We start from the raw sequence: 25,138 nt of genomic DNA on the forward strand, positions 1-25,138 counted from the left end.
CAAGAACTCACATCTAATATCACTAAAAAATAAATTTTACTGATTCTTTTATTTTTTTTTTATCTACTGAATTCCTCTGTTTTAATTCTTTGCTGCCCTTGGTTTTACTGAATGTGGTTCTATGTGGTGGCTTCTATGCATATTCTTCTTGCCATCCGTAGGTCTAGATCCATAGTGCTGACTTTTAGGAAACATTATTCAGCAACAATTTCCCTCATTGTTTATGTTCTCTTAAGAATTGTTAATAAGTTATAGTCAACTAAACTGCCTAAAAAATCAAATGTAACATCTCATATACACAAGTGCTATTTCACACTATGTCAGGAGTTTTAAATTTTTTTTTTTTTTAAGAGACAGAGCCTCACTTTGTCATCCTTGGTAGAGTGCTGTCACATCACAGCTCACAGCAACCTCCAACTCCTGAGCTTAGGGGATTCTCTTGCCTCAGCTCCCAAGTAGCTGGGACTACAGGCACCCACCATAATGCCCAGCTATTTTTTTGTTGTAGTTTGGCTGGGGCCAAGTTTGAACCCGCCACCCTTGGTATATGGGGCCAGTGCCCTACTCACTGAGCCACAGGCGCCACCCAGGAGTTTGAAATTTTTAGAATATGCTCTGGCCAATTAGTCTCTTAAAGCATATCCTTACTATTTTATCTGCTATATTGTACAATATATAAATAAAAAGCCCAGATTTATAAATAAATTAATAGAAACATGAATTCATCTGGAAAACAGACAGCAATGTCTTCTTAATATGACAAATTTTTTAAACAGCTTAAATAAGAAAACATAAGTAAAAGTGCTTTGTAAAACTATGAAATGCTATACAAATAAAACTAGGCTATCTCTAGTGAAGAATATGCATACTATCAATCTAGCTACTGATTTCAACAAAGGATATAAAAATAAATGTATTGCTCCCACCAGACCTCCTTCGAGAAAAAGACAATTCCAGATCCAGGGCACAGAAAGCACAAACACAGAAGAAGAAGAAGAATCAAACAAAAATGGGGTCATGCCCAAAGGGCACAAGAGATGGTTTACACAAGTTCCCACAGCCACATGTGCAAAGTTAAGCATCAGAAAGTGCAGTGAATGTAACTGACTGAATGAATAAAAATCCTTATATCCAAATTTTCAAAAGATAGACAAAAGGAGAAAGGGAGGAAAGCTCATTTCCCAGCATTGGAAGTGACTGTTAAACCAACTACTCCTTACTCTGTAAAGCCATAATTAAGAGGGATGAATCATCAATTCCCATCTTTAGGAATTTTAATCCACCCCCCCAAGTGATAAATTAGAAAATCACCATCCTGTAACCTCCAAAGACATAACTATTTTAGGCAAGGACCACTAATTGACTCTAAAAGGCAAAAGCTGGATGGAGAAAAGTGTATGAGGGCTTTTGGGAAAGTATCCGGTCATACTGAACAGTATAACAATGGCAGGACAGCTGCTGCCTTCCCATCCCAGAAATTAAGTAATAACTGCAGAAGTTAGGGAAGTGTGTAGCTGCATCTTTAATGCAAAAAAATGTATTTATTACACCTTAACACAGGGAAAAGCTAGCACCGCCAATCTGAAACATTCTGATAGAGTGTCTCATGATGTATTACAATAATAAAGGTGCACAGCATCCGGGTATCACACCTACGAAATAATTATGCTAATTATCCTAAATCTCATTAAGCTGTAGTCCTAACATCTGGCTTGTAGGCAAAGCGCATACAGAACAAGTTAAGATACCATGATGAAATAAGCAGACAAATTAAAAACTTGGACTTATTATGCATTCTTTGAAGTGACTAGCTTGTCTCTTTAAAAAAGTCAATCTTAAAAAAAAAATGGCAAAGGATTGGTTTAGAGTAAAAGAGAAAAGATGACTAACCTCAATTTTGAAGCTTGATTTGATTCCAGTTCCCAAAGTTAGGAAAAAATCTTTTATATTGTATGCTATGTAAATTATACCTGAATAAAATTGTTCAAAAAAATGAGAGAGAGGCTGAGGCAGGAGGATTGCTTTCGAAACTAGCTTGAGAAAGAGCGAGACCCTGTCTATGCTAAAAGTAGAAAAATTAGCCAGGCATAGCAGGTGCCTATAGTCCTACCTACTTGGGAGATTGAGACAGGAGGATCGTTTGAACCCCAAAGTTTGAGGTTATTGTGAGCTAGACCATGCCAAAGCTCTCTAGCCTGAGGCAACAGAGTAAGACTCCGTCTCAAAAGAGAAAGACAACCACTGGTGGGTGCATGCATGGGTAGTACTTTCAAATATCAACCCAAACAAACAAAAACTAGATCGAGAGAAAGGCAGACAGCCATATAAAACAAACACAGAGAAGTGTTTACAATTTTTGAATATACGTGGTAGAAATACAGGTGTTCACACTACCGTTCTTTTTTTTTTTTTTTTCTCGCAGTTTTTGGTTGGCTGGGGCTGAGTTTGAACCCACCACCTCCAGCATATGGAGTCGGCACCCTACTCCTTTAAGCCACAGGTGCCACCCCAAGATTTTCTTTCTGTTTGAACGTTTTCAGAAAAAACTAGGGCAAAAGGGGATTCTAAAATTTATACTAGACATACAATCATTACATACAAGAGTCATTTGATGTCTGGCAAATTTTAATTCCTTGATACGTGAATAGAAAGTCAATTCTAAGAGTGAATTTATTTAAGATTTTTTAAAGAAAATCTTCTTAAAATTTTTCAGGAATCAGGTTGTGCCTGTGGCTCAAAGGAGTAGGGTGCCAGCCCCATATACTGGAGGTGGCGGGTTCAAACCCAGCCCCAGCTAAAAACTGGAAAAAAAAATTTTTTTTTCAGAAGTTTCATGATTCTGAAACGTCTTACTATGGTAATATTTCATCTTACATAACACTTTTGAGAAATTAGACTTTAAAGTATTCCTGTCTCCATTCTGCTGTGCAACAATGAAGAGGATGTGAGACCCAGGAAAAACCAGATGGAAGCTGCCCCTCACATTCTCATCCTAGCCTTGGCAGGTGACACAGTGGCTCATTAGCCAGCCCCAGTTCTTCTAACTCAGGCGTCCTCAAACTACAGCCCACGGGCCACATGCAGCCCACCTAGGACATTTATCCAGCCCACTGGGTGTTTTTGCTGCTGCTACCTGTCCTGCTTAGCAGCCAACTTGTCCCAGGGCCTGCAGTCCGGCCCTCCAAGGGTCTGAGGGACAGTGAACTGGCTCCTTGTTTAAAAAGTTTGAGGACCCCTGTAGGGTGAAAGAAGTTTTGCTTTGATTCTCATTACTTTAAGTACCTCCAATCTTTTTAAGCAGCAGACATAATGCATAAAACAAGAGCACCTCACACTGCAACTGAATCCAGGTTCCACCAATTACTACCTACCTGACCTAGGATAAGTCACTTAACCTTTCTGACTTTCGGTACTAAAAAGGTGGTGCTATCACTTCTAAACTAATAATTATGTAAAAATATCTGGCACAGCATCTGGCCCAAAGCAAATGCCAACAAGAGCCCTCTAGCCGCATATCCTCACTTGGTGATGCCCTGAGTTGAATGCAGAGTCCTCAACTTGGAAGGTCCATAATCTAACGATGTTCTACACATTAGTCACAAAGATGGGAACATTCAAACGGTAGGACAGAACTCACTTAAACCAAACCAAACTTCTTAGTAAGTAAAACCTTAGGAAGTCATTTAGCTTGTTCAACTATAACTTGAAATGAGAAACAACAGAAAGTGGCCATATTTCTAGTTCCTCATATCTAGTTTTATTATTTTGTAAGAATTATATATTACTACACCCAACACACCTAAAAGGAGACTATTTCAAATCTAAACATAATTTTTATTAAATTCTTGAAGAATTTTTGAATTATCCAATAATTCAGATAAATAGTACTAACAGCTTTCTTTTCAGATCGGTTTCCGAATTTAGAATAATTCATCTCTGACTACTATTTGTCAGGAAAAACTAAACACCAAGTATAACAACTCATTCTAATGACATGTGATGAGAAATAAAATTGCAAACATACCCGTTGGCGCCCACTGCGAGTCCAGCATTATTCTAACCACGTCATGTATATTAACTCTCTTTATATTCACAGCATCCCCAGGCAGTGAGAATTATTCCCTCTACACATTGTATGAGGTGTTTGGAATCCAGGATGTCTAGTTCTAGAATTTGTGGCTTATAGTACCATGCATAATACATCTCCATTAAGGGTCTCAAGTGCCTGCTCCTCAAAATGATTTTAGCAAGACATAAGAAAATATTATTTTGATTTTTAAAAATACATTATTTGCATAAATACAAACATAAAACACTCATTTGTACAGGATTAATTTTTTTCTAAAGCTTCAAGCTTACTAATGAAAACCCTGTTTAGGCAGCCACTGCACCAGCTTCAGATGGCGAGGACATGTCTTCAAATAGTACCATTTTAATTTAAAAGTAACTAATAATTTCCACCACAGTTCTGTAATAACTAGTTCTTATTCTCACATCTGTATCTTCCCTAAGTTAAAATGCTACATGTGCCATACTGCCAAACAAGTTCACTTTGATTACAACTACTGTTCAAATCAGAAACTACCCATGCACAGTGGTTAGGGTGCCAGCCACATACACCAAGGGTGAGAGGTTCGAACCTGGTCCAGGCCAGCTAAACAATGACAACTGCAACAAAAAATAGCAGGGCGTTGTGGCAGGAGCCTGTGGTCCCAGCTATTGGGAGGCTGAGGCAAGAGAATCACTTAAGTACAAGAGTTTGAGGTGGCTGTGAGCTGTGATGCCACAGGCACTCTACCAAGGGTGACATAGTGAGACTTTGTCTCCAAAGGGAAAAAAAGAAAGAAAAACTACATATAATAAAACTAAACAGAAGTGAATATAATGAGAAACTGGCTTTCAACCGTTCCCATCAACAGTACTTATGTACAATCCTGCCCATTTTCATTTCAAACTTGGAGCTCGCTTTTGTCTAAACTCTAATCTATTTAGGCATGTTCAGTAAACAAACATTAAGCTGAATTATTTACAAAGTTAGGATTCCACACATTCCAGTTGGAACAGCTTTTATGTGAGAGTAAGACACTGCTGCCCTGCAATGCAGGGGCAATTTAAGGACAGTATCTTTCTCCGCCCCCTGCCTCCCTTCCACACTCCCAACTCCATTTAAAAACTAAATCCTGAAAATTGCTGGAGGACCACCAAAGGAACTGTGTGAAGAAGTCCCTTCATTCCTAAACTTGTCTTTAGAAGCAAGAACTCAGTAGTACCTAAGAACCAGAAGGAATGCGCAGTGTTAACAGTAATAGCAATTCTGAGTTTGGGTCTGAATTACAGGATGCCAAAGAAGCCAGGTATTTCAAAAGTATTTCTACCACTAAATACCTAGCTATGAAGAAATTACGAGGATGCCTTTTATGAGAAATGTGAGAAAAACAGAGCATCCAAATTTATCTGTTTGACATTTAAAGTGCTCGTATCACAAAATCAGAAAAAACAAATATACCTAGCCTCTTCCAGTAACTTTTTTACCTAGTAACTTCTATTAAAATTTATCCTGCCATCACTAAGGAAACCATTTGTAACCAAAACTATGATGGCTAGCATTTTCCCCACAAAAAGTACTATTATAGTTCCTTAGAACAAAACAAAACCTAAACTTGATATATTGGCAATTTTAAGTAAATGAAAACCTTACAGAAAGTCTATAATTTAAAAGTACGAGTAATATTATAGCCAATATTTCTTAACAGCAGCCAATATATTCTCCTTTGAGACTCACATATTTAAAATCTATCATATTTATTTCTATTCTGCCCACAGGGACAAATAATTAAATTCTAAGAAATCTAACTGGATTTTCATCAGTTTTTCAAGAAAAGAACAAAAGAAATAAAATTACAACTTCAAAAACTAAAGAAAAAAATTAATGGATCTACATTTTTTTTTAAAGTTGATTATTTTAACATACGAGGGAAATGACTCTAGATAGGTACATATTCTAAATGTTACTATTTCTTTTTTTTTTTTCAGCTACTGAGAGTTGGGTCTCAGATAAATGTTGTGATTTCTTAATATTTAAAACTTTATTTTATGAAACCTTTCTTAAAATATAAGCTTTTGTTGCTTTTTAATCAGCATCCTAAACACAATTTAATCTATCTAAAGATCACTCAGGGTCAACATCAAGATATCCGTCAATATGCCTTGCCACAGGTTGGTATGTAGCTGGTATGGTGCTTCATTTATTTGGGCTAAGGGAGGGATTACAGGTTCTGGATTAGGGAATTCCTTCCAAATAACTAAAACTTAATTCTTTAAAGCTAGAAACTTTAAAATTTAATCATTTAGAAAACTCACTGAAATACAGTATTCATCTTCCCTGACTCATTCCCACTCAGAGACCCTAGACACAGGCAGCCCCGACTAGCACCTGCTGCAGGAGTCCCCTCACCCTGCTCTGCCCTTCCGGTTGCCGCCTCCTCTCTGATCACGCTGCTTCCTCCCACTAAGCAGCGCACTGTGAATTTTAACCTGATCTTTACTGCTATCATCCTCATTCCTGATTACAACCTGACTAGGCACTGCCTCACAAACATACTCCACCTTTTGTATTCTCAATTTTGGTAAAAGCTGTCACCATTTTGGAGTCTTCCAAGTTGCAAACTTCACAGTTATTCATCATTCTTCCCTTATCGCTCTACATCATGTTAGTCCCAAATCAAGCTGATCTAGACCTCAAAACTGCCTCTCTAATCTGATTTCTCTTTTCTATCTACCCCCAATCCACTCCATCCCCAAGCAACGTTAGTTCAGGTTCTCCCCTCTCGATTTGATCAACAACAGCCTCGCCCTAGTTGTTCTCCTCAGATCCTCTTTCCATCCTTCAGCTCTTCCTTTTCTTTAAAAATAATCAAATCTGATCAGATCACTTGTCTGATGGAATTGACCTTCAAATGCCTAAGGAATAAAGTACAAATTCCTTAACAAAAGACTTAAAATCTAATCCCAAATTACTTCCTCAGAATCCCTTTTTCTAATTCCACACTGATTAGGAAAATAACTTATAACTTCCATGGAAAAAGAAAATAGAAAAAAGGTACAAAATTACAGAACAGGTAGGCTTTTTTTTCCTTTACCATGTTTGCTTCATGCTGGTTTTCTGTGGGTTTTTTTTTTGGGGGGGGGGGGATATGTTTTTTTCAGTAGAATGCCGTGGCACTGCAGCTCACAGCAACCTCCAGCTCTTGGGCTTAGGCGATTCTCTTGCCTCAGCATCCCGAGTAGCTGGGACCACAGGTGCCCGCCACAGGACAATTTGGCCGGGGTCAGGTTAGAACCCACCACCCGCAGTCTATGGGGCCAGTGCCCTACTCACTGAGCCACAGGCAGCACCCTACTTCATGCTGTTTAAACTCAAAGCTAAACTTCTTATGTTTTTCTGGAGAATATTCCTCTTGAGAATCCTGTTTCCTATAAATATCCCCACAGCACAAATTTTTCCAACCCTAAGACTTCCTAATTTCATGAACAACGTAAGTACAACCCAGAGCACTTACTAAAATCATTTGACAAAGGGTTTCTCTTCCTGTTTCTAAATGAAATAATTGCTGATTCATATCATAAAACTAAACCTCCACATAATCTGACATTCAATGTTTTACCAAAACTTCTTACTTTCTAGCTAAAAGTCATTCTTTTCTTCTTAGCCTTGACACTTCTACTAACAGTATTTCTTTCCACAGCTCTGTCTCACAAAAATATAGATAAAATAAAATAAAGCAAGTCCCTAATATTGATTTGACAAAATTTATTATAACATGATATGACGGTGCACAGAGAAAACAAAGGGCATTATTGAGAAGCAGACACCAGGCAACAAATGCACCAGTTAGTGACTAACCCCTCCACATGAGCATTGCAATACAAGGAATTTTAAAAAAGAAAAGAAAAACAAGACTGTTAAACTCATGAGTGCCAAAGATGTAATCTGTTTACATTTATTAAATGATACACGTCCTCCGTACAAATGACCTGGCCTAACCTGATGAACACGATGTGCAAATGTTTCCCAAAAAAACCTAAATATTAACTGAAGAAGCAGCTAATTTTTTACAGATGACAAATTACTTAGAACAATAAGTGCTCTAAGGTCTAGACAAAAGATTTCTGATCTATAAATCTTAACTGTTATCTCTTCCAAAATGAGATATCAAGTGCCCTTTCATTTTACTTTGTAATATCCAAGCTCAGCTCCAATGTATAAAGTCTACTAACTTAAATATAATTTAACAATTTGACATCTTTTAATCTATGTATAAATATTCTAAAAATCTCAACAAAAATGAACTTTAAAGAAAGTGATTATACCATTTTGCCCCTAAAGAAAGTCTTCTAAGATATTAGTTTCCATGTACTTCACCCTAGAAAAAACTACTGCATGTAATAAAATTAAGAGATAAATAAATAAATACAAAATTCTAAGGATAAAAATGTTATTCAAGTCAGGAGGATCAGAGGATTAAAAATATCTCAATAAACAGTTAATAACAGGGAAGGCAGTCCTTGAAACATACGAAGGCCAGGCTCAGTGGCTCACACCTGTAATTCCAACACTTTGGGACACCAAGGCAGAATGATCACAGACCAGGAGTTCAAGACTAGCCTAGTTCAAAGACTAGTTCAACACAGCAAGACCTTGTCTCTAAAAAAAAAAATCGAAAAATTATCCAGGTGCCCTAGTACATACCTATAGTGCCAACTACTTGGGAGCCTGGGGCAATAGGATTATTTAAGACAGCGGTTCTCAACCTGTGGGTCGTGACCCACAGGAACTGTATTAAAGGACGGCGGCAGTAGGAAGGTTGAGAACCACTGGTTTAAGCCCAGGAGTTTGAGGTTATAGTGAGCTCTGATGACTGTACCCTCGCCTTAGTGACAAACCAAGACCCTGTCTCAAAAAGTTTAATCCTAGCACTTTGGAAGCCCAAGGCGGGTGGATTACTTGAGCTCAGGAGTTCGAGAATAGCCTAAACAAGAGTGAGACCCCAGTTCTTTTTTTTTTGAGACAGAGCCTCAAGCTATCCCCCCGGGTAGAGTGTCGTGGCATCACAGCTCCAACTGAGTGTCGTGGCAACCTCCAACTCCTGGGCTCAAGCGAGCCTTAGCCTCCCAAATAGCTGGGACCAGAGGTGCCCACCACAACGCCCAGCTATTATTTTTTGGTTGCAGCTGTCATTGTTGTTTGGCAGGTCCAGGCTGGATTCGAACCCGCCACCTTAGGTGTATGTGGCTGGCACCTTAGCCACTTGAGCCACAGGCACCGAGCCAAGACCCCAGTTCTAATAAAAATAGAAAAAACTAGCCAGCCTGTGGCACATGCCTGTAGTCCCAGCTACTAGGGAGGCTGAGGAAGGAGGATACCTTAAGCCCTAGGAGTCTGGGGTTGCTGTGAGCTACAACCATGCCATGGCTGATACCCAGGATGACAGAGTGAGACTCAGCCTCAAAAAAAAAAGGAAGAAAGGAAATGAAACACATGAAGAAAGATACTCCAATCTGGACATCAAAAATGCTGAAGATGATCAAAGTTTCAAATGAAACAGGCAGATTTTTAACAGCTCCTTCCAATGAAGGTAGAGTTCACAAAAATATAAAAATAAGAAATTAGTCAAATATAGATGTATAGTGTACATATCATTAAAAAATTCATAAACCGTAATTCATAAATACATGTAACTTGTAAAGAAATCAATCTGAGTAATTCTGCATATCTACCAGATTAAAAAACAAAACTCAACATACTAGACATCCTTTAAAAGCATACACTCTCTTGCTTTGTCGGAAACAATGCTAGATACACACCTGCATGTGCACATGTATCTAAATACCTAAAGATCCATATCGACTTTGTTTCCAAAGATACAAGTCCAGACAAATAGAATAGGTGTCTATATCCGCTTTGTATACATGGACAATTCCTCTTTACAAGGCTAAAATTTTATAAAATATGTTATGAACAAGTATATTTCAAATAATTTACCTCAAAGCATAAACAAGCCCATTATCTAACATCTGAAGGATTATTGTTTGTGAAATATTTATAAGAAAAACAATTTTTTGTGCCATAGCATCATAGCTCACAGAAACCTCGAACTTTTGGGTTCAAGAGATCCTCTTGGTCTCAGCTTCCTGAGTAGCTGGGACTACAGGCATCTGCCATAACACCTAGCTGGTTTTTTTATTTTTAGTAAAATGGGGGTCTCACTCTTGCTCAGGCTGGTCTCGAATTCCTGAGATCAAGAAACTTACCCACCTCAGCCTCCCAGAGGTGAGCCACCCTGCCCAGCCACTTTATAAAAAATGTAAGACTACCAATAATTCTATCAAAGCAACAGGCAACTATAAGATTAACATTTCTATTTTTAAAGTAAAAATATCTTCCAGTTAAACATCACACATACACTTATCTTCACCACTTATGGAAAACACAATAAAAACAAGGGTATAAAAGGGTATGAACAAAGAAGGAAACAGCATGGAAGACAGGAGGTGTATGCTGCCAACAAATTTTGGGGCGATGAAAACTGGATAAAAGAGAAATAATGAATTACCAGAGAAGAAAAAGCTAATACCTAAGGAGGAAACAAAAGGATCCATGTCAGAAAGCGGGGGCACCTGGAGGGTGAGGGGAAGCACAAGGTGAAGGGCGTGAGGGGCAGGGAACACTGACTGACAGTCTGGGTAAGAGGCAGCTGCACTCTCAGGTCTCCACCCCAGCTTATGATGGGACAAGTGACTGAATCTGTGTTTCACTGACAGGTACAGTAGTTTAGCCCCTGAAGATATTAAATAACAGAGGTCTTGAACTCTTCAACAATCGTTAATGCAAAGGGCTTTTATTGAGCAAAGCTACGTACTGAAAGCTGCAGCCCCAATAACCATTCCTACATCCTGCACCGGGAATGTCGCACATGCTTCTCACCACACAGGCAGCATGCCATAGGATTCTTCTCTAGAAAAGACAGAAATTTCAGAAGAAAGACCTATAAAAACCGGCATTTGGGCATCCCCCAAAGAACGAACCAATTCTACTCAATATTCCTGTTGCTGACACTAACCAACAAACTCTGGGTTCACACTCAAACTTTTATTCAACTCCTTAGTACTTTATGCTTAAATATGAATAGGCAATATAGACCGCTATGCATTTGAAGATGAGCGCCAACCTAAATAAACGGCAAAAATAATCTCAGAAGAGATTAAGACATTATAGAGCAGAAAAAATGAAAACACACAGAATTAGTTTCTTAACTATATCCATGAAATAAAAGTAGCACTCTAACCAAGAAAGGAACAATTAAAGAACAATACAAAGACTTCAAAATTTAAAGATACAAAAGCAGATTTTTCTCTCTAACTCAACGTAAGAGCTGGAAATCAAAGAACTTCACTAGAAAAGGGTCAGAAGTAGAAAATTAGAGAAAAAAAAGTTACGAAAACCAGAGGATCAATCCAGAAGACTCAACAACATATTAATAGAAATTCCAGAAAGAGGAAACAAAAGGAAGACAAACATAATCAAATATATTAAGCCAAACAAACAAAACAACCCGCCTAGAACTGAGGAGCATGAACTTCCTGCTGGACTGATGACAGATCACACCAACCGTCCAGCACAAGAATGACAAAAAGCCACCCCAGCGAACTACACTGCCAAAGTTTTGAAGAGGGATAAAGAAGATCCTAAAAGGTTTCAAAGAAGTCAGAATAGCACTGAACCTCTCAATGACAAAAAAGGAAAAGATGAGAAAATTTATTTCAAATTTCTAAGAGAAAATAACTTTCCAACAGGAACATCTATATTACGTATTTCCTGTAGTTGCCATAATAAACTACACAAGCTAGATAGCTTAAAACAACAGAAACAGACTCTCCCACAGATGTGGAGGCTAAAAGTTAACAATCTAGCAAGGCCTCATGACCTCCGGGGGCTTTGGGGATGGATCCATTCTTTGCAGCCTCCTCCAGCTTGGGTATCGCTCTACCCTACACCCTGAGGTCACACTCCCTACTCTGCTTCTGTCTGTGAAATCACTGCTATGTGTGAAAGGCCTTAGGGTCCAATTAGACCAGCGGTTCTCACCCTGTGGTCCTGACCCACAGGAACTGTATTAAAGGGCTGTGGCATCAGGAAGGTTGAGAACCACTGATCTAGACAATTCAGGATTACCTCTTCATCTCAGAATCCTTCACTGCATCTGCAAAACCCCTTTTTCCAAATAAATGCATTCACAAGTTCCAGAAATTAGGACATGAATATATCACTTTGGAAGCCATATGTATCAGGCCAATGCATCAGTAAAAACTAAGAACACCTATACTCCTTCCCAGAAAGCTACTGATAACTATGCCGTACCAAAATGCGGAAGCAAGCCATAAAAAAAAGAAGACAGGTAGTCCAAAAACCAAAAGCTACTGCAAAGGCCAGACACAAAGGTAACCCCCAGTCAGGGATAAAGTGACGTCACAAGGTGACAGTGCACAGCAGGTAAAGACCAGTCCAGACTGCAGTCGGAGATAGACAAGAAAGATACTACTCAGAATGGCTTTTTCTAAAGAGTGTGGAAGGACTTTGATGCACAAAACAGCTAAGACAAAAAGAGGCAAATGTTAACTCCAAGAAAACAAAAACTGCAAGAAAATAAGTTGAAGAAAGTAAACATTATTACTGCATACTACTTTACATACTACTAGTGAATAATATTTATATTGAACTTACTCACCCATCCCTCATTTTTTTTTTTTTTTTTTTTTTTGAAGACAGGATCTGGGTAGAGTGCCATCATAGCTCACAGCCGTCTCAAACTCTGGGGCTCAAGTGATCCTCTTGCCTTAGCCTCCTAGTAGGTGGGACTACCTGCTAGTTTTTCTATTTTGAGCAGAAACGGGGTCTTGCTCTTGCTCAGGCTGGACAGACTTACACTATGTTAGAAGGACAAAATGTGGGGTGGTGAGAAAGTAAAGGGAAGTGAAGCCTTTCATTTAAAAAAAAATCTATTGGTGATAAAGAAACACTGCAGTATAAACATTATTTAAGATATACGGATAAACACTGAATGACCTAAGAATTGAAAATGGTTACCTTGGGGGTAAAGATACAAAACAACGGGTAGAGAAGTGTGGAAAAGAGCGGTGGTTACTTTATGGAATTAGAAGCTCACTCCTGATACTGTATGTACTTCTGTTGCTTTAATAATAAAATTTTAAATCTCTAATGCAGAAAAAGGGAAAAGAGTTTGAGAAAAATGAATTGTTCCAGCCTGCCACACTTAAGAAATATTTGTCACAATGACTTTGTATTGGGTATCTTCAAGAAATGTGAAATTTCTAAGAAAATTATTGAAAAAGCATTCTTTAAAATAAATTCCCAACTCATTAGAAGTAAAAAGATTTTAAAAAAAGAAATCCCACCAAAACCACTCCTCCAGTATGCCAACCACAGTGGACTCAACCTCTTTAACCTACATTACTACAATTCTATCTAAATTTACTATAATATAAAATTGTGGGCTCTTCTTGGTTTTGGACATAAGACTTTAAGGTCACAACTACGAATAAATAAAATGAATTAACTGAGAAAAGGGACTGAAGTCATTACATTGAAGATGTTTCCAAATTGTTATCCTGACAGTTGTCAGTGAATCCAGTTTTTATGTGGGTAGTCTCTAATTTTAGAGATTTTGCAGTATTAGGAGTACAAAATAAAAAAACCTATCTTTTGAATATCATTACAACCCAGGGAAGGGACAAGTGTTTTGTCACACTGTGTGATGAGAAAAAAGGAGCATTTATAAGGAAAGGGCACACACCTGTGGTTCTTGGTCAAGGTAAAGTAAGAGACAAAGGGCAAAGGTCATTCTCTACTTTCTTACTATCTCCCTTTATCCAGTTAATCTATGACTCATCCCCATGATTAGAGGGGCTCACCAAATCTACACCTACCTCCACCTCCCTTCCTGCCCTTCAACTGCCTTAAAAGTCCACCATTTCAAGTAACATACATAGACGTACTGATCTACTTTGAAGGTTACCCAACAAATGAGGGTAGCCACTTAATTTCTATTTTATTGTAACTAGCATAGCTGATATTAACATGTAGTCTAGACACGCTAATCTAGAATCTGACCATTGTCAAGTTACTCTTGTTAATTTATTTATCTGAAGTCATTTTTCCACCTTAATGGTAAATCTTTAAAAAGACACACAAGATAGTACCTGGTACAAATACACACTTAAATATTTTTATATCAATAACTGATCCAGTCACACATGGTATAGTACTTTTATAGTTAATCAGATGCAAACTCAAACACAATTTTTTAAAAAGTGTTTGTTTTCCAAAAATAGTAACTCAAAGTGAAAACAAACATTTTTAAATGAAAGAAATGTGTCAGGGTATTGGTGGCATGCAACAGATTGAAACAAGTTATCTTTAGAGCAAAACCACTTTGGCTTGAGTCTCAAGCCGTTTTTGATTTTGTCCAAGATTAATACTATGGCTGTAGAAAAAAAGGAAGTCAAGGGCAAATACAAATGATTAAGAAAAAAAATGCAATGCCATTGAAAAGAACCTGTCATACATTTCCATAACTCATGAAAGAAAGAATCCCATAGCAAAAATAAACATTTTCTAAAAAATTACTTTGAAACCAACAGGAATATTTAATTTCCAGTAGTTCTTTCCCATCCGATGCTACCCAATTTTCTCCAGTTCTTAGAGTAAAATGTTAGTAGTAAGAACAGAGCCTGTTAAGTTCTGTTAAAGTATAAATCCCCACATGTAGTGTTCAAATGCTTATGATTACTTCTGATAGACACTTTAAAACAGTAGCATTAGTGAAAACCATTATTATATAAATAAATCAGAAATTTTGTAAAATGGCAACATAATCAAGAAAACTGAAAAATACTCCAACCCTAGTCTAGCATGAAATTCCTAAATTATCTTCTTGCCAGGGTTTCAACTGTTTCCCCAAAATAGAAACAAAAAATATATGACAGATACTCTCATACTTTTTATTGTGAACAGAAATCAAGCCCTCAAACACAACTATGTGCTTGGCTTTAATTAAAAAAAAAAAAAAAAATGTGCTTCTGAGATTAAAGCACATTTCAAAAGCTTTCACCTGGTACATAGAAAGGCAACTACTGAGGTCCACAGGTCAAAAGGGCTAAAGAAGCAAAGTTATCATGCCAGAGACATGTTTTTTACCTCCCAACCAGCCAAACATTACCAAAGCTGTCCTAATGTAAAGATAACTTTCTACCATTATTTCATAAAGCTCTGACTCTTCGTACTTTACAAATTACATACAATCACAATTACTTCTATGGATGAAATCCTCAAATTTAAAGCTGTGGCCCTCACTTAGGCTTCTATTCTCCCATATGCACAACTGTAGATTTCAGGTAGGAGACGTAAGCCCCATCTCTAACAAATGTATCTGAATCTATTTGGTTCCCAAGTTCTAACAGCAGGGGTGTGCGAGGCATAATCACCAAGTTCCATACTGAGTCAATCATCACCAAACTAAAGAATCCAAACTTTTAAATTAGACTGTAGGTATGTAGGAATTCTAATAAAATTTCAAAAAGAACTGTAATCCTATGGTGTTCTTTTCCATCTCAAAACTCTTGTTTTGAGTTGAAAAGTCAAAACAAGAGCTGAAAAGTCTGATACACTGAATCCTGCATGAAAGTCTTACCTGTTTGGCTTTTGAGCTCTTCCCAGTTGAACTTGTCTCATTTGTACTTCCATCCATTCCTCTCAAAACACTGATGAAATCCCTCTTGGAAACAGCTGATATCAACTTAGCACGCCGTCTAACAGAGCCTCCAGCTTCTTTAACCTTTTCATCAACATTTTTTTGATGTTTCTGAACAGCATTAAATAATTGCACCACACCCCTACAGAATATAAAATGACCAGAACAACCTAGTTAAGTAACAATTATGCTACAATACAAACACTGAGCTTAAGAACCATGGATTTTTGCAACCAGTTTGAGAAAGGGGTTATTTCCTGCACTGCCTTTGTGTCTCCATTTCTGTCAGCTTCTCTCCATCACGAGAGGGACCCACTTCCAGCTCTCTTTGGAGGTGCTCTGAACTTCCTCCTTGTTCTTCCTAAACAATCTCTCTCTGTCACACTGACACTCATGCAAGTGACTCTGCTCTCTACTCACTCTGCCCAGGCCGCTCTGGTTTTACTTCCAGTTCCCACCCCTTTTACTCTCGCACCAGGCCGTGGTTGAACATTCTAGCTTAGCAGAATAATGGAACCAGGTCAACTGGATTTGGGAAATTGGAGCCCCCAACACCCAACATGATCAATGAAACAAAATTAATGAATTATTGCTAATTGCAGAAGATGGGTGATGTGTATGTAGAGATTCATACTGCATTAATCTTTCTATTTCTGTGTTTAATAAAAAATAGCCTTTTGTCCTGGAGGGAAAAAAAAACAGCAGTGACAGGACCAGACATCTGTTCAGTAGTTAAGTTCATGCCAAGGTGAATTCTGAAAAACCAAGACTATCAGTGTCCCCTAAAGGAGCCACATGTGGCTAGTGAGAATTTGAACTATGGCTAGTTTAAGCTGGCATATGCTATAAATGAAAATACATAGGGTTTCAAAGTCTTAGTATGAAAAAAGAATTTTTAAATCTCATTACTGTTTACATTGATCACATGTTAAAATGATTATTTTTAATATATTGAGTTAAATAAAATACATTACTGAAATTAGTTTCACTGTTTTCATTTTACCTTTATCAACGTGGCTACAAGACAATGTTAAATTATAAATGTGGCTCACATTCTATTTCTACTGAGCAGCGCTAATTTAGGCCATTATGATCCATTATAGCTCTAAAGTTCTATAATCTATGGATTCTCTGGCTATAATAATTGCTGAAAGAGGCAATCCACCACAGTCTCTGAGCATTCCTGCAGGTTCTTGCAAGGATTTTCAAAAATGAAAGGCCCTGACTGCCTTTCCCCAAGCCACTTCTCAGGGTTGTATTTGCAGTAAGTAGCACTCCCCCACCCCACTCCACCTCCAGACAAAGAGCAGGCTTGTTACCAATCACTACGAAAGAGACTGATTCCCAAGCCAAGTGATCCTCTACTGTATCACAAGGCACTCACATGCAGGCATCTATTTAGAGCACCTGCATTCCCCTGTGGACAAAAGGAACCAGTGAGAATGTGAAGTTCCAGCTACTGCTTAGCCATGAGTAATAAAGTCCTTTATCTCTGTCCCAAAAGTCTCTTGTCATCTACCAGCATCCAAGAAACTTTAACAGGCTAGTTTATAGCTTACATGGAAAATAAAATTCCAGGCCCTTTACAGCAGTGACAGGACCAGACATCGAGGTGCCCAAGGTACAAAATTTAAAAGCGCACTCACTGTCATGGAATTTTCTAAATATTTTTTATGTATTTATATATAATACTTTATATGTTTTTCATGCAATTTTCTAAATACTTTATATGTATTACTTCACTTAATTCTCAGAGAAACCCTATAGGCCAGTTATAACACTATCCTCCTTTTACAGATAAACTGAGACAGAAATTAAGTAGCATGCCCAAGGACACACAGCTAGTAAGTCAGGATGGAATTTGAACCCAGCAGTCTGGCTCTATCACCCATGCTCTTCATCACCACACCACAAAACAGCATACTACATCACACTATATCACTATATAACAGTTAGATGGATTAGAAAATGACCAGAATAATTTAAATAATTAAGAACTTAAAAGCAGGCTGGGCATGATGGCTCATGCCTGTAACCCTAGCACTCTGGAAGGCCGAGGCAGGTGGATCACTTGACCTCAGGAGTTTGAGAACAGCCTTAGCAAAAGAGACCCCGTCTCTACTAAAAATAGAAAAACTAGCTGGGCATTGAGGCAGGTGACTGTACTCCCAGTTACTCAAGAAGTGCCCAAGAGTTTGAGGTGAGCTAGGACATCTCGTCCTACCAAGGACACAGAGGAAGACGCTGTCTCAAAAAAAAAAAAAAAAAAAAAAAATTAAGTAATTCCATTAAATAGAATTGCTGCACTCTTTAGGTAGCAGCCCAAATATTATCTCCTCTGTACTGGCGTCCCCAACTCCCCCAGATAATCTGCTGTGCATGTTCCCAATGCATAATTCCTACAGATGGGTACAAACAGATGGGCAAGAACTGCCCGGCAGCACCATATCCTATTTATCTTTAGACACAGAGGGCATCAAATAAATGTTTGGCACTGACAAAAAAAAAAAAGTGAAAGAATAGCATGAAGCTCTGTAATGTGTAATGCCAGAAATATAATGCAAGGTAACAAAAATCATCAGTGCCATAAATTTAGACAACCATCACAAGAGAAATGCAGTAAGTGGTCTGATTACAGTTCTTACGACTATACGTACAAGATGATCTGAAATAGGTTCATACCAAATATACACTTAGCACTTACAGTCTTGCCTCATGAGACCTGCGGAATCTTTGGTTGAATTACAGTGTTGAGTAAGGCAGGTCTAGATATGTATAACTTGGCTCTGAGATGGCTAAGCTTAAGAATCAAATGTGGTCAACAATAGATCACTATCAAAGCTTCAGAATTCTTATTTTTTTTAAGGGCAAAAACACTGCCTTACCTTGTTGCAATTCTCTGAAGATTTCGCTCAGTTTCTTTGTCTTTGACAACATCTGGCTTTACTCTGCACATCATTTCCCACTCCAGCCTCTTATCACGCTGTGTTATAAATATTGTTATATGAAAGAATATTAGATATTTTTGAAAGTGCAGCAAACATTGATATGATACTCTGTGAAAGGACAGAGGTAATAAATCATTCTGACTTAGTTTGTCATAGGGACTTTAAGAAAACCACAATTTTAGGGGTTCAGCTCAGGGAGCCTGTGGTTACCACTCGGCATGACATGTGAGAGGCACAAAGTGAGTTTCTGTCAAGCTCTCTGACAGCGGGGGCTTGGAGACCTGCCAGCACATTCAGCCAGGCAGTACAAGGTAGATGGGAGAGAGCCACATGCCTGATGTGCCGCGGCCAGATCATCAGAGGAAAGCACAGGGAAGACTCCAAACTGCCCTTTCTGCACTCTACAGGGTTAAAAGCTTTTTATCTTTTTTCAGAAATTTCCTCCACAATCAGAATTACTAAGAAATTCTATCAGCTTTTAAAAGAATAGCATCACATCCAGATATGTATATAATAATTACCTGTCTTTGTACAAAATCATTTAAACCCACTTCTCCTCCTGCAGCACACCTAACCAATATTCTTGCCACATATGGGGTACCAGTTGCAAACTGACTCTCTGCTATTATCCAGAAATAGAAGGGGAACTGGGAAATAAGAAGATCCATAGACAGAAGAATTTAGTGCTCCCATAGCACAGTGGTTACGGTGCCAGCCACATACACTGATGCTGGAGGGTTTGAAACCGGCCTGTTCAGCTAAAACAACAATGACATCTGCAACAAAAAATAGCCAGGCGTTGTGGCAGCTAGGGCAAGAGAATTGCTTAAGCCCAAGAGTTTGAGGTTGCTGTGAGCTGTGAAGCTACAGCACTCTACAGAGGGCAACATAGTGAGACTCTGGCTCAGAAAAAAAAAAAGAAGAATTTAGCTTGAAATTGTCTTTGAGTAGTATCCTGGCCCCAGGAATCTGATTTAATACAATGGATGTTCAGGTCTCCTTCTCAGGCCAACATTTAAAATAAGTATCAAATACAATGATATGATGAACTAATCACCAAGAAGCTAGCAAGCATCAAAAGCATGAAAATGAGTAATAAAGACCAGTGGGGAAAAACACTTTTATTGCCCCCTTTTCTCCACTCATGTTTCTCATTTTGTATTAATGAAAATGTTTAATCACTATTAAACCAAACTCCTGCTCTCACTATAAGGATTAGCCTTATTTTGCTTTGATAATTAAAAAGGGAACCTGCTCAATGAAGTAACTTCATTTCAGTCTTTTAACACAACCTTGGTTCTCCACCTTCACATAAAAGCAAGTTAAAAGCTAACGTTATGTTGGACAAAACTCAAGGAACAATTTGGTAAAGAACTAAACTACACAATCTAACCTATAAGACAACTAGTAGGACACACCTGTTTTATTTTCTCTAGTCTTTCTTGTTTTAACTTTTCTTTTTCCTTTTCCAGCTCTTTGTTTTTGACCAAAATGCTGGGTTTACTTTTAGGAATTTTTTTGTTAAGGATTTTAGCCATGGCATGTGCCCAGCCCATATTAGTTCCAACACTGGATTCCGCGGTATTTTCATTTTCATTATAGGGTTCAACATCATCCTCATTGTCGGCTTCTCTTGCTTCATCATCGGAAGAAAAGCAATCCTTTTCCAATCCACAGTTTCCTACAGTAAGAAGAGTGAAAAAAAATTAAACTTTAACACCCTATGAAGAGGTTGCCATGACTATATCCACCCCCTCCCCCACTCCAGGGACCCTTCATGAAGCTCCACCTACCTCCATTCTTGTAAAAGCAGACTCTTCGAAGGCCCACAAGCTGCAGTAATGGTGAAGAACCATCTATCCCATTACCATCAGCCCCTAGTTCTGGCCCACCCACATCAACAGGGGAAATTATGGCAGCTTCAAGACTCAGGACCTAGGCCACAGAAACAAATCCAACAGCCTCTGCCACATCCCTGCTGTCAAAGTGGTGACAGATGCTGACATGAAGTCACACGGTATATTCAAGAATGTGAACCATAATTGTGCCATTAAACTACTTAAAGAGAGTAATGAAGAATATTATAAACAAATAACTTTTTCTATTAAGAAAATAGGACCATATAATCAGAATAACTCTTCTAAGGGATTTAGCCCAGATATTTAAAATTCAGGGGGGGGGAAAACAACTAAAAGCCAGCCTAATTTTAAAAAACATTTCAAGTTACTAGGCTGTTAGAAGATCTTCTACTTTTAAGTATTTCCTAATAAGTTCCACAGGTTTCTGAAGACAGAAACTCTCCAGAAGGATCATGCAGATGCATACAGCTGTGCTGACCGCCTGTGCGCTCACTGTTAAAAGCACAGTTACCAGTAACTGCAGAACTTAAGAAGGGAGGCAAAATTTAAAAGATGCCCAGCAAATTGATTCACGAGCAACGGCATCACCTTGATTGTGGTTTCTGCTAGTCCTCTGATCCACATCATTCCATTTGAATTTTAAATAATGAACTGGTTTCCTGGGAACCTGTATATGCTTTTTTTGGTTGTTCTGCATGATAAAATTCAACAAACAGTACACTGAAATTTACATCTTCAACTCTGAACTTGGTATTTTCATTCCATTACAAAGTAGTACAATTAAATCTTTGGTATTTGGGGCACGATTGGATACTTTTTTTTTTTAATGTTAAGTGACTAGTTTCATACTCTATAGGCAATTCTTTAAGAAGCAAAAGACCTAACGTGGAAGGCTGAGACATTAACAAAGAAAAGGAAAACTCAATGACGTACAAATGGCTGTCACTTAAGAAGTAATGTCTTCAGGTAAGAAACCTTCTTTCTGACTCCAGAACTAGCTAACTCTCAAAGATTATTATGTGTACAGAAAATGCCATTACCTAAAACCTTTCCTACCACAATACCTCTACTACTATAGCATTAGTATTTTAAGTAATCTTTTAAATACTTTCTTGCACTCAGATAAAATACTATTTAACACTGACAGAAGAAAAAGGCCTAGCTAGGCCTACATAGGTTTCCTGCTGCTCCTGTAATTCAATTCTAGTCCTCCCATCCAGCTGTACGTGCAGCTCAACATATAGAATTGAAAAGCAAGCACAGCCCAAATGCACTGCAGCATCTCAGCGAGTCTGCTCTGGCTCCATTAACTTAGGCAAAGCTAAGCATCAGAATCCTAACTGCTGCTTCTGCCTTCTAAAGAGGTCTACTTATTGATCCTTGTTGTTACTTTAAAATGATCTATTCGTCAGCTCCAAGCCTCGGTCTTTTCTTTAAATAATTCCAGTAAAACGTGCATATTTTGCTTTTAAATATCCTCTCATCCTTTTTACTGTCCGTGTGTTGCTATGTTCTTATTGCTTGTTCCCTACCAAAGAGTTATAGAGCGCAGGATAAAAGACCACCAAGGACGCCAATTAATTGATGCCAATTTAGGAGTCTTTATTAGATTGGCCAACCGACTACCCCTCTATGTGGATACCAAGGTACTGGCCGTGAAGAGGGAAGAGTTTATATGGGGTAAATTATTTATACTATCGGGGCTACCATGCAGTCTGGCAAGAGAGCAAGCAAGAGACTTTTCGCAATCGGTTTGTACAGAAACAGAAGCGGTTTATGGCACTAGCAGTTACATAGCAGGGTACGCAGAGGGAAAACAGAATAGTTATACAAGGGGGGAAACAACAATTTTAAACTGGACAGTAGGTCAGCCGGTTACAATAGCGCCAGGGATTTTTAACTTTCCTTACTTCTTACAGGGGTACACTGGGGCCAATTAAGGGGGAGTTCCTTCACTTCAAAAGAAAATGGAAGAGAATGCAGAGTCAGCACTCTTTCTGAGGGGGTCTCCCCTCTCATCACATGACTTTCAGCCACAAATCAAGAAAGAATTGCTGAAAAAACCTGACTTTTAGCTAGTTATTACAAAGCTTACAAGTTGGGCATTACTTCTGTATAATAATTTTATTTCTTAAGTGCTGAGAACTCACAAAATGAAAATGATCCATTTCAAATAAAAATTTGTAAGAAGTTAGAAAACAGCAAACAGGCTGGGCGCCTGTAGCTCAGTGGCTAGGGCACCAGCCAATACACCAGAGCTGGCGGGTTCAAATCCAGCCTGAGCCTGCCAAACAACAACTACAATCAAAAATAGCCAGGCGTTGTGGCAGGCACCTGTAGTCCTAGCTACTTGGGAGGATGAGGCAAGAAAATTGCTTAAGCCCAAGAATTTGAGGTTGCTGTGAGCTGTGACGCCGCAGCACTCTATCCAGGGTGACACAGTGAGACTGTCACGAGAAAAAAAATAATTTAAATTTAAATTTTAAAAAAAGCAAATAAAAAATACCTATATAAAAATGGACCTCAAGCATATGACAAGAAATAAAGTAACTGAATCTTAATAAAAAGAAAAATAACTTCACATTAAAGACCATAATCTCAAAGTATATGCAGTATGTTAATGGTATGAAAAAATATTAAAGGAAATGTTAAAAGCAACAAATCCTTTATACTTCCATCACCATAATGGGGCTGAATATTCCTTTATAAAAAGAAAGACTATTTTTAATAAAAACATTTAATTAGAAACCTTTTCTATATTCTGTATGGTGGGTCAATTTAAGAAGTCAGAAGACATTCATGACTCCAGGCTTTGCCATACAGATAATGCGCGATATACAGGAACTTTATCATTGCCTACAATATTTTATTGATTTATTTATGTATTTTTTGCCTAAAATATTTTAAAAAGACTTTTCCCCAAGAAGCATCTCCTAGGACCAGTGGTCCTGGCAGCACACTGAGAAATGTATTGAGCTAAAAAATAAACATACTTTACTAATATTATACACTTCATTCCGTATCACATGCTCAGAGTCATTAGCACTATTCAGACACTGATAACAAAACAAACAATCCCTGGGAAAAGCACTTCTCCAGCAAGCATTTATCTAAATGTAAAGAGGCAAGATGGCTAAAAGTTTCTGTCAATGAAAAACATCTAGGTGATTAAAAGCAGAATCGTTTAATCTTTACTAGCTCCTGTAAAATTTCAAAATTACAACACTGACATCTAGTGTTTTGTCCTGATGTATTCACAAATTTCATGGTTTTCAACTGCACCTAATGGCAGCTAAAACATTTTATGATTGTATAAGCCACTCCAACTCGCCACTTCAAAACCTTGGCTATTTTCCTTTGGTGCGTTTCCTATGCACCTTGCCTACCCCAACACGCACATTACGGACATATAATAAAACTGTGAAAAGTTTTATAGTACCATTTTCTATGACCTGTACTCACCCCACCAATAAAAAAAATTCCAGAACAATTCCCTAAAGTTATAGTTTTTATTTTATTATTTTTTTAAAGATGCTCTTGAGATATAAAGGACATCGGAAACTAAGAAGTGGGAAGGGTCCAAGAGGGGAATGAGGGGCTAAAACTTTACTGGCTACAATGAACACTCTCCTGGTGATGGGGACAGGGAAAGCCCTGACTTAAGCATTATACAATGTATCCGTGTAACAGAAACATTTGTACCCCTTAACATTTAGAAATGTAAAGAAAACAATCTTTTTCATAAAAAGTTCTAGCTCCGAGAAATTTTTAGTTAGGCATTCACTGCTAATACAAATTATGAAGTTTTTTTAAAAATGCCAATGTAATGAGGTCTCCTAGCCTACGAAAAAACAGGATTTACTTCTAGGATACCAAAGATTACCACTTTGCAAATAGAACTGATTCTGAAAAACTTACTTAAAAATCCTACTAAATGAGATTTTTCAGAATTTCCACTAACTGATCTTTAACAGCATAAGTAGATACATCCAGAGGTATATATAGATGGAAATAATTTTTAATTTGGGATTAACAATTATTTCACTTCTTGGATCATAAATCAGATTTTAATGAAATCCTCAATCTTGCTTTTTATGCCCAATTTTTACTACACGATCCTTAAATCTCCCTGGTTCAGTCAATCTCAACTTTTTTTTTAAAGGTAGAGTCTCTCCGTCTGTTGCCCAGAGCTCATAGATGGAAATCGTCAAACAAGTAAAAAATTCCTTAGAAGTCCTGTGTGTTAAAAATATTATTTTTGCATTCTACTTTAAAAATCTGGAAATTAAGGAAAGACTACAGAGGCCCCTTACTGACTCTAAGTTCCAATCCTGGCACATTTCCTACCAGAGCTACCCAGTACCCAACAGCCACAAGAACCTATAGAGCGCTTCAAATGTGGCTAGCAGGACTGAGGAACTAAATTTTTATTTTATTAAATGTTAATTACCTTAAATTGTAACAGCCACACAAGGCTGGCTAGTGACTTCCATACTGAACTGTG

The 25,138-nt window shown here is 38.0% G+C and overlaps 1 protein-coding gene across 1 annotated transcript in view; it reads right to left on the bottom strand.

The window, feature by feature from the left end:
- The window catches only part of RRP15 (ribosomal RNA processing 15 homolog), a 44,049-nt gene that overhangs the window by 8,710 nt on the left and 10,201 nt on the right, over positions 1-25,138 (bottom strand). The window contains exons 2-4 of the mRNA XM_003800138.3: positions 20,194-20,456; positions 18,713-18,810; positions 15,768-15,969 (exon numbers count right to left, since the gene is read on the bottom strand). Coding sequence (XP_003800186.1) covers positions 15,768-15,969; positions 18,713-18,810; positions 20,194-20,456 — 563 coding nt within the window. The remainder of the gene's footprint in view (positions 1-15,767; positions 15,970-18,712; positions 18,811-20,193; positions 20,457-25,138) is intronic.

Source organism: Otolemur garnettii, unplaced genomic scaffold (assembly GCF_000181295.1).
Source record: "Otolemur garnettii isolate 467f Iridium unplaced genomic scaffold, OtoGar3 scaffold00168, whole genome shotgun sequence".
NCBI lineage: Eukaryota > Metazoa > Chordata > Mammalia > Primates > Galagidae > Otolemur > Otolemur garnettii.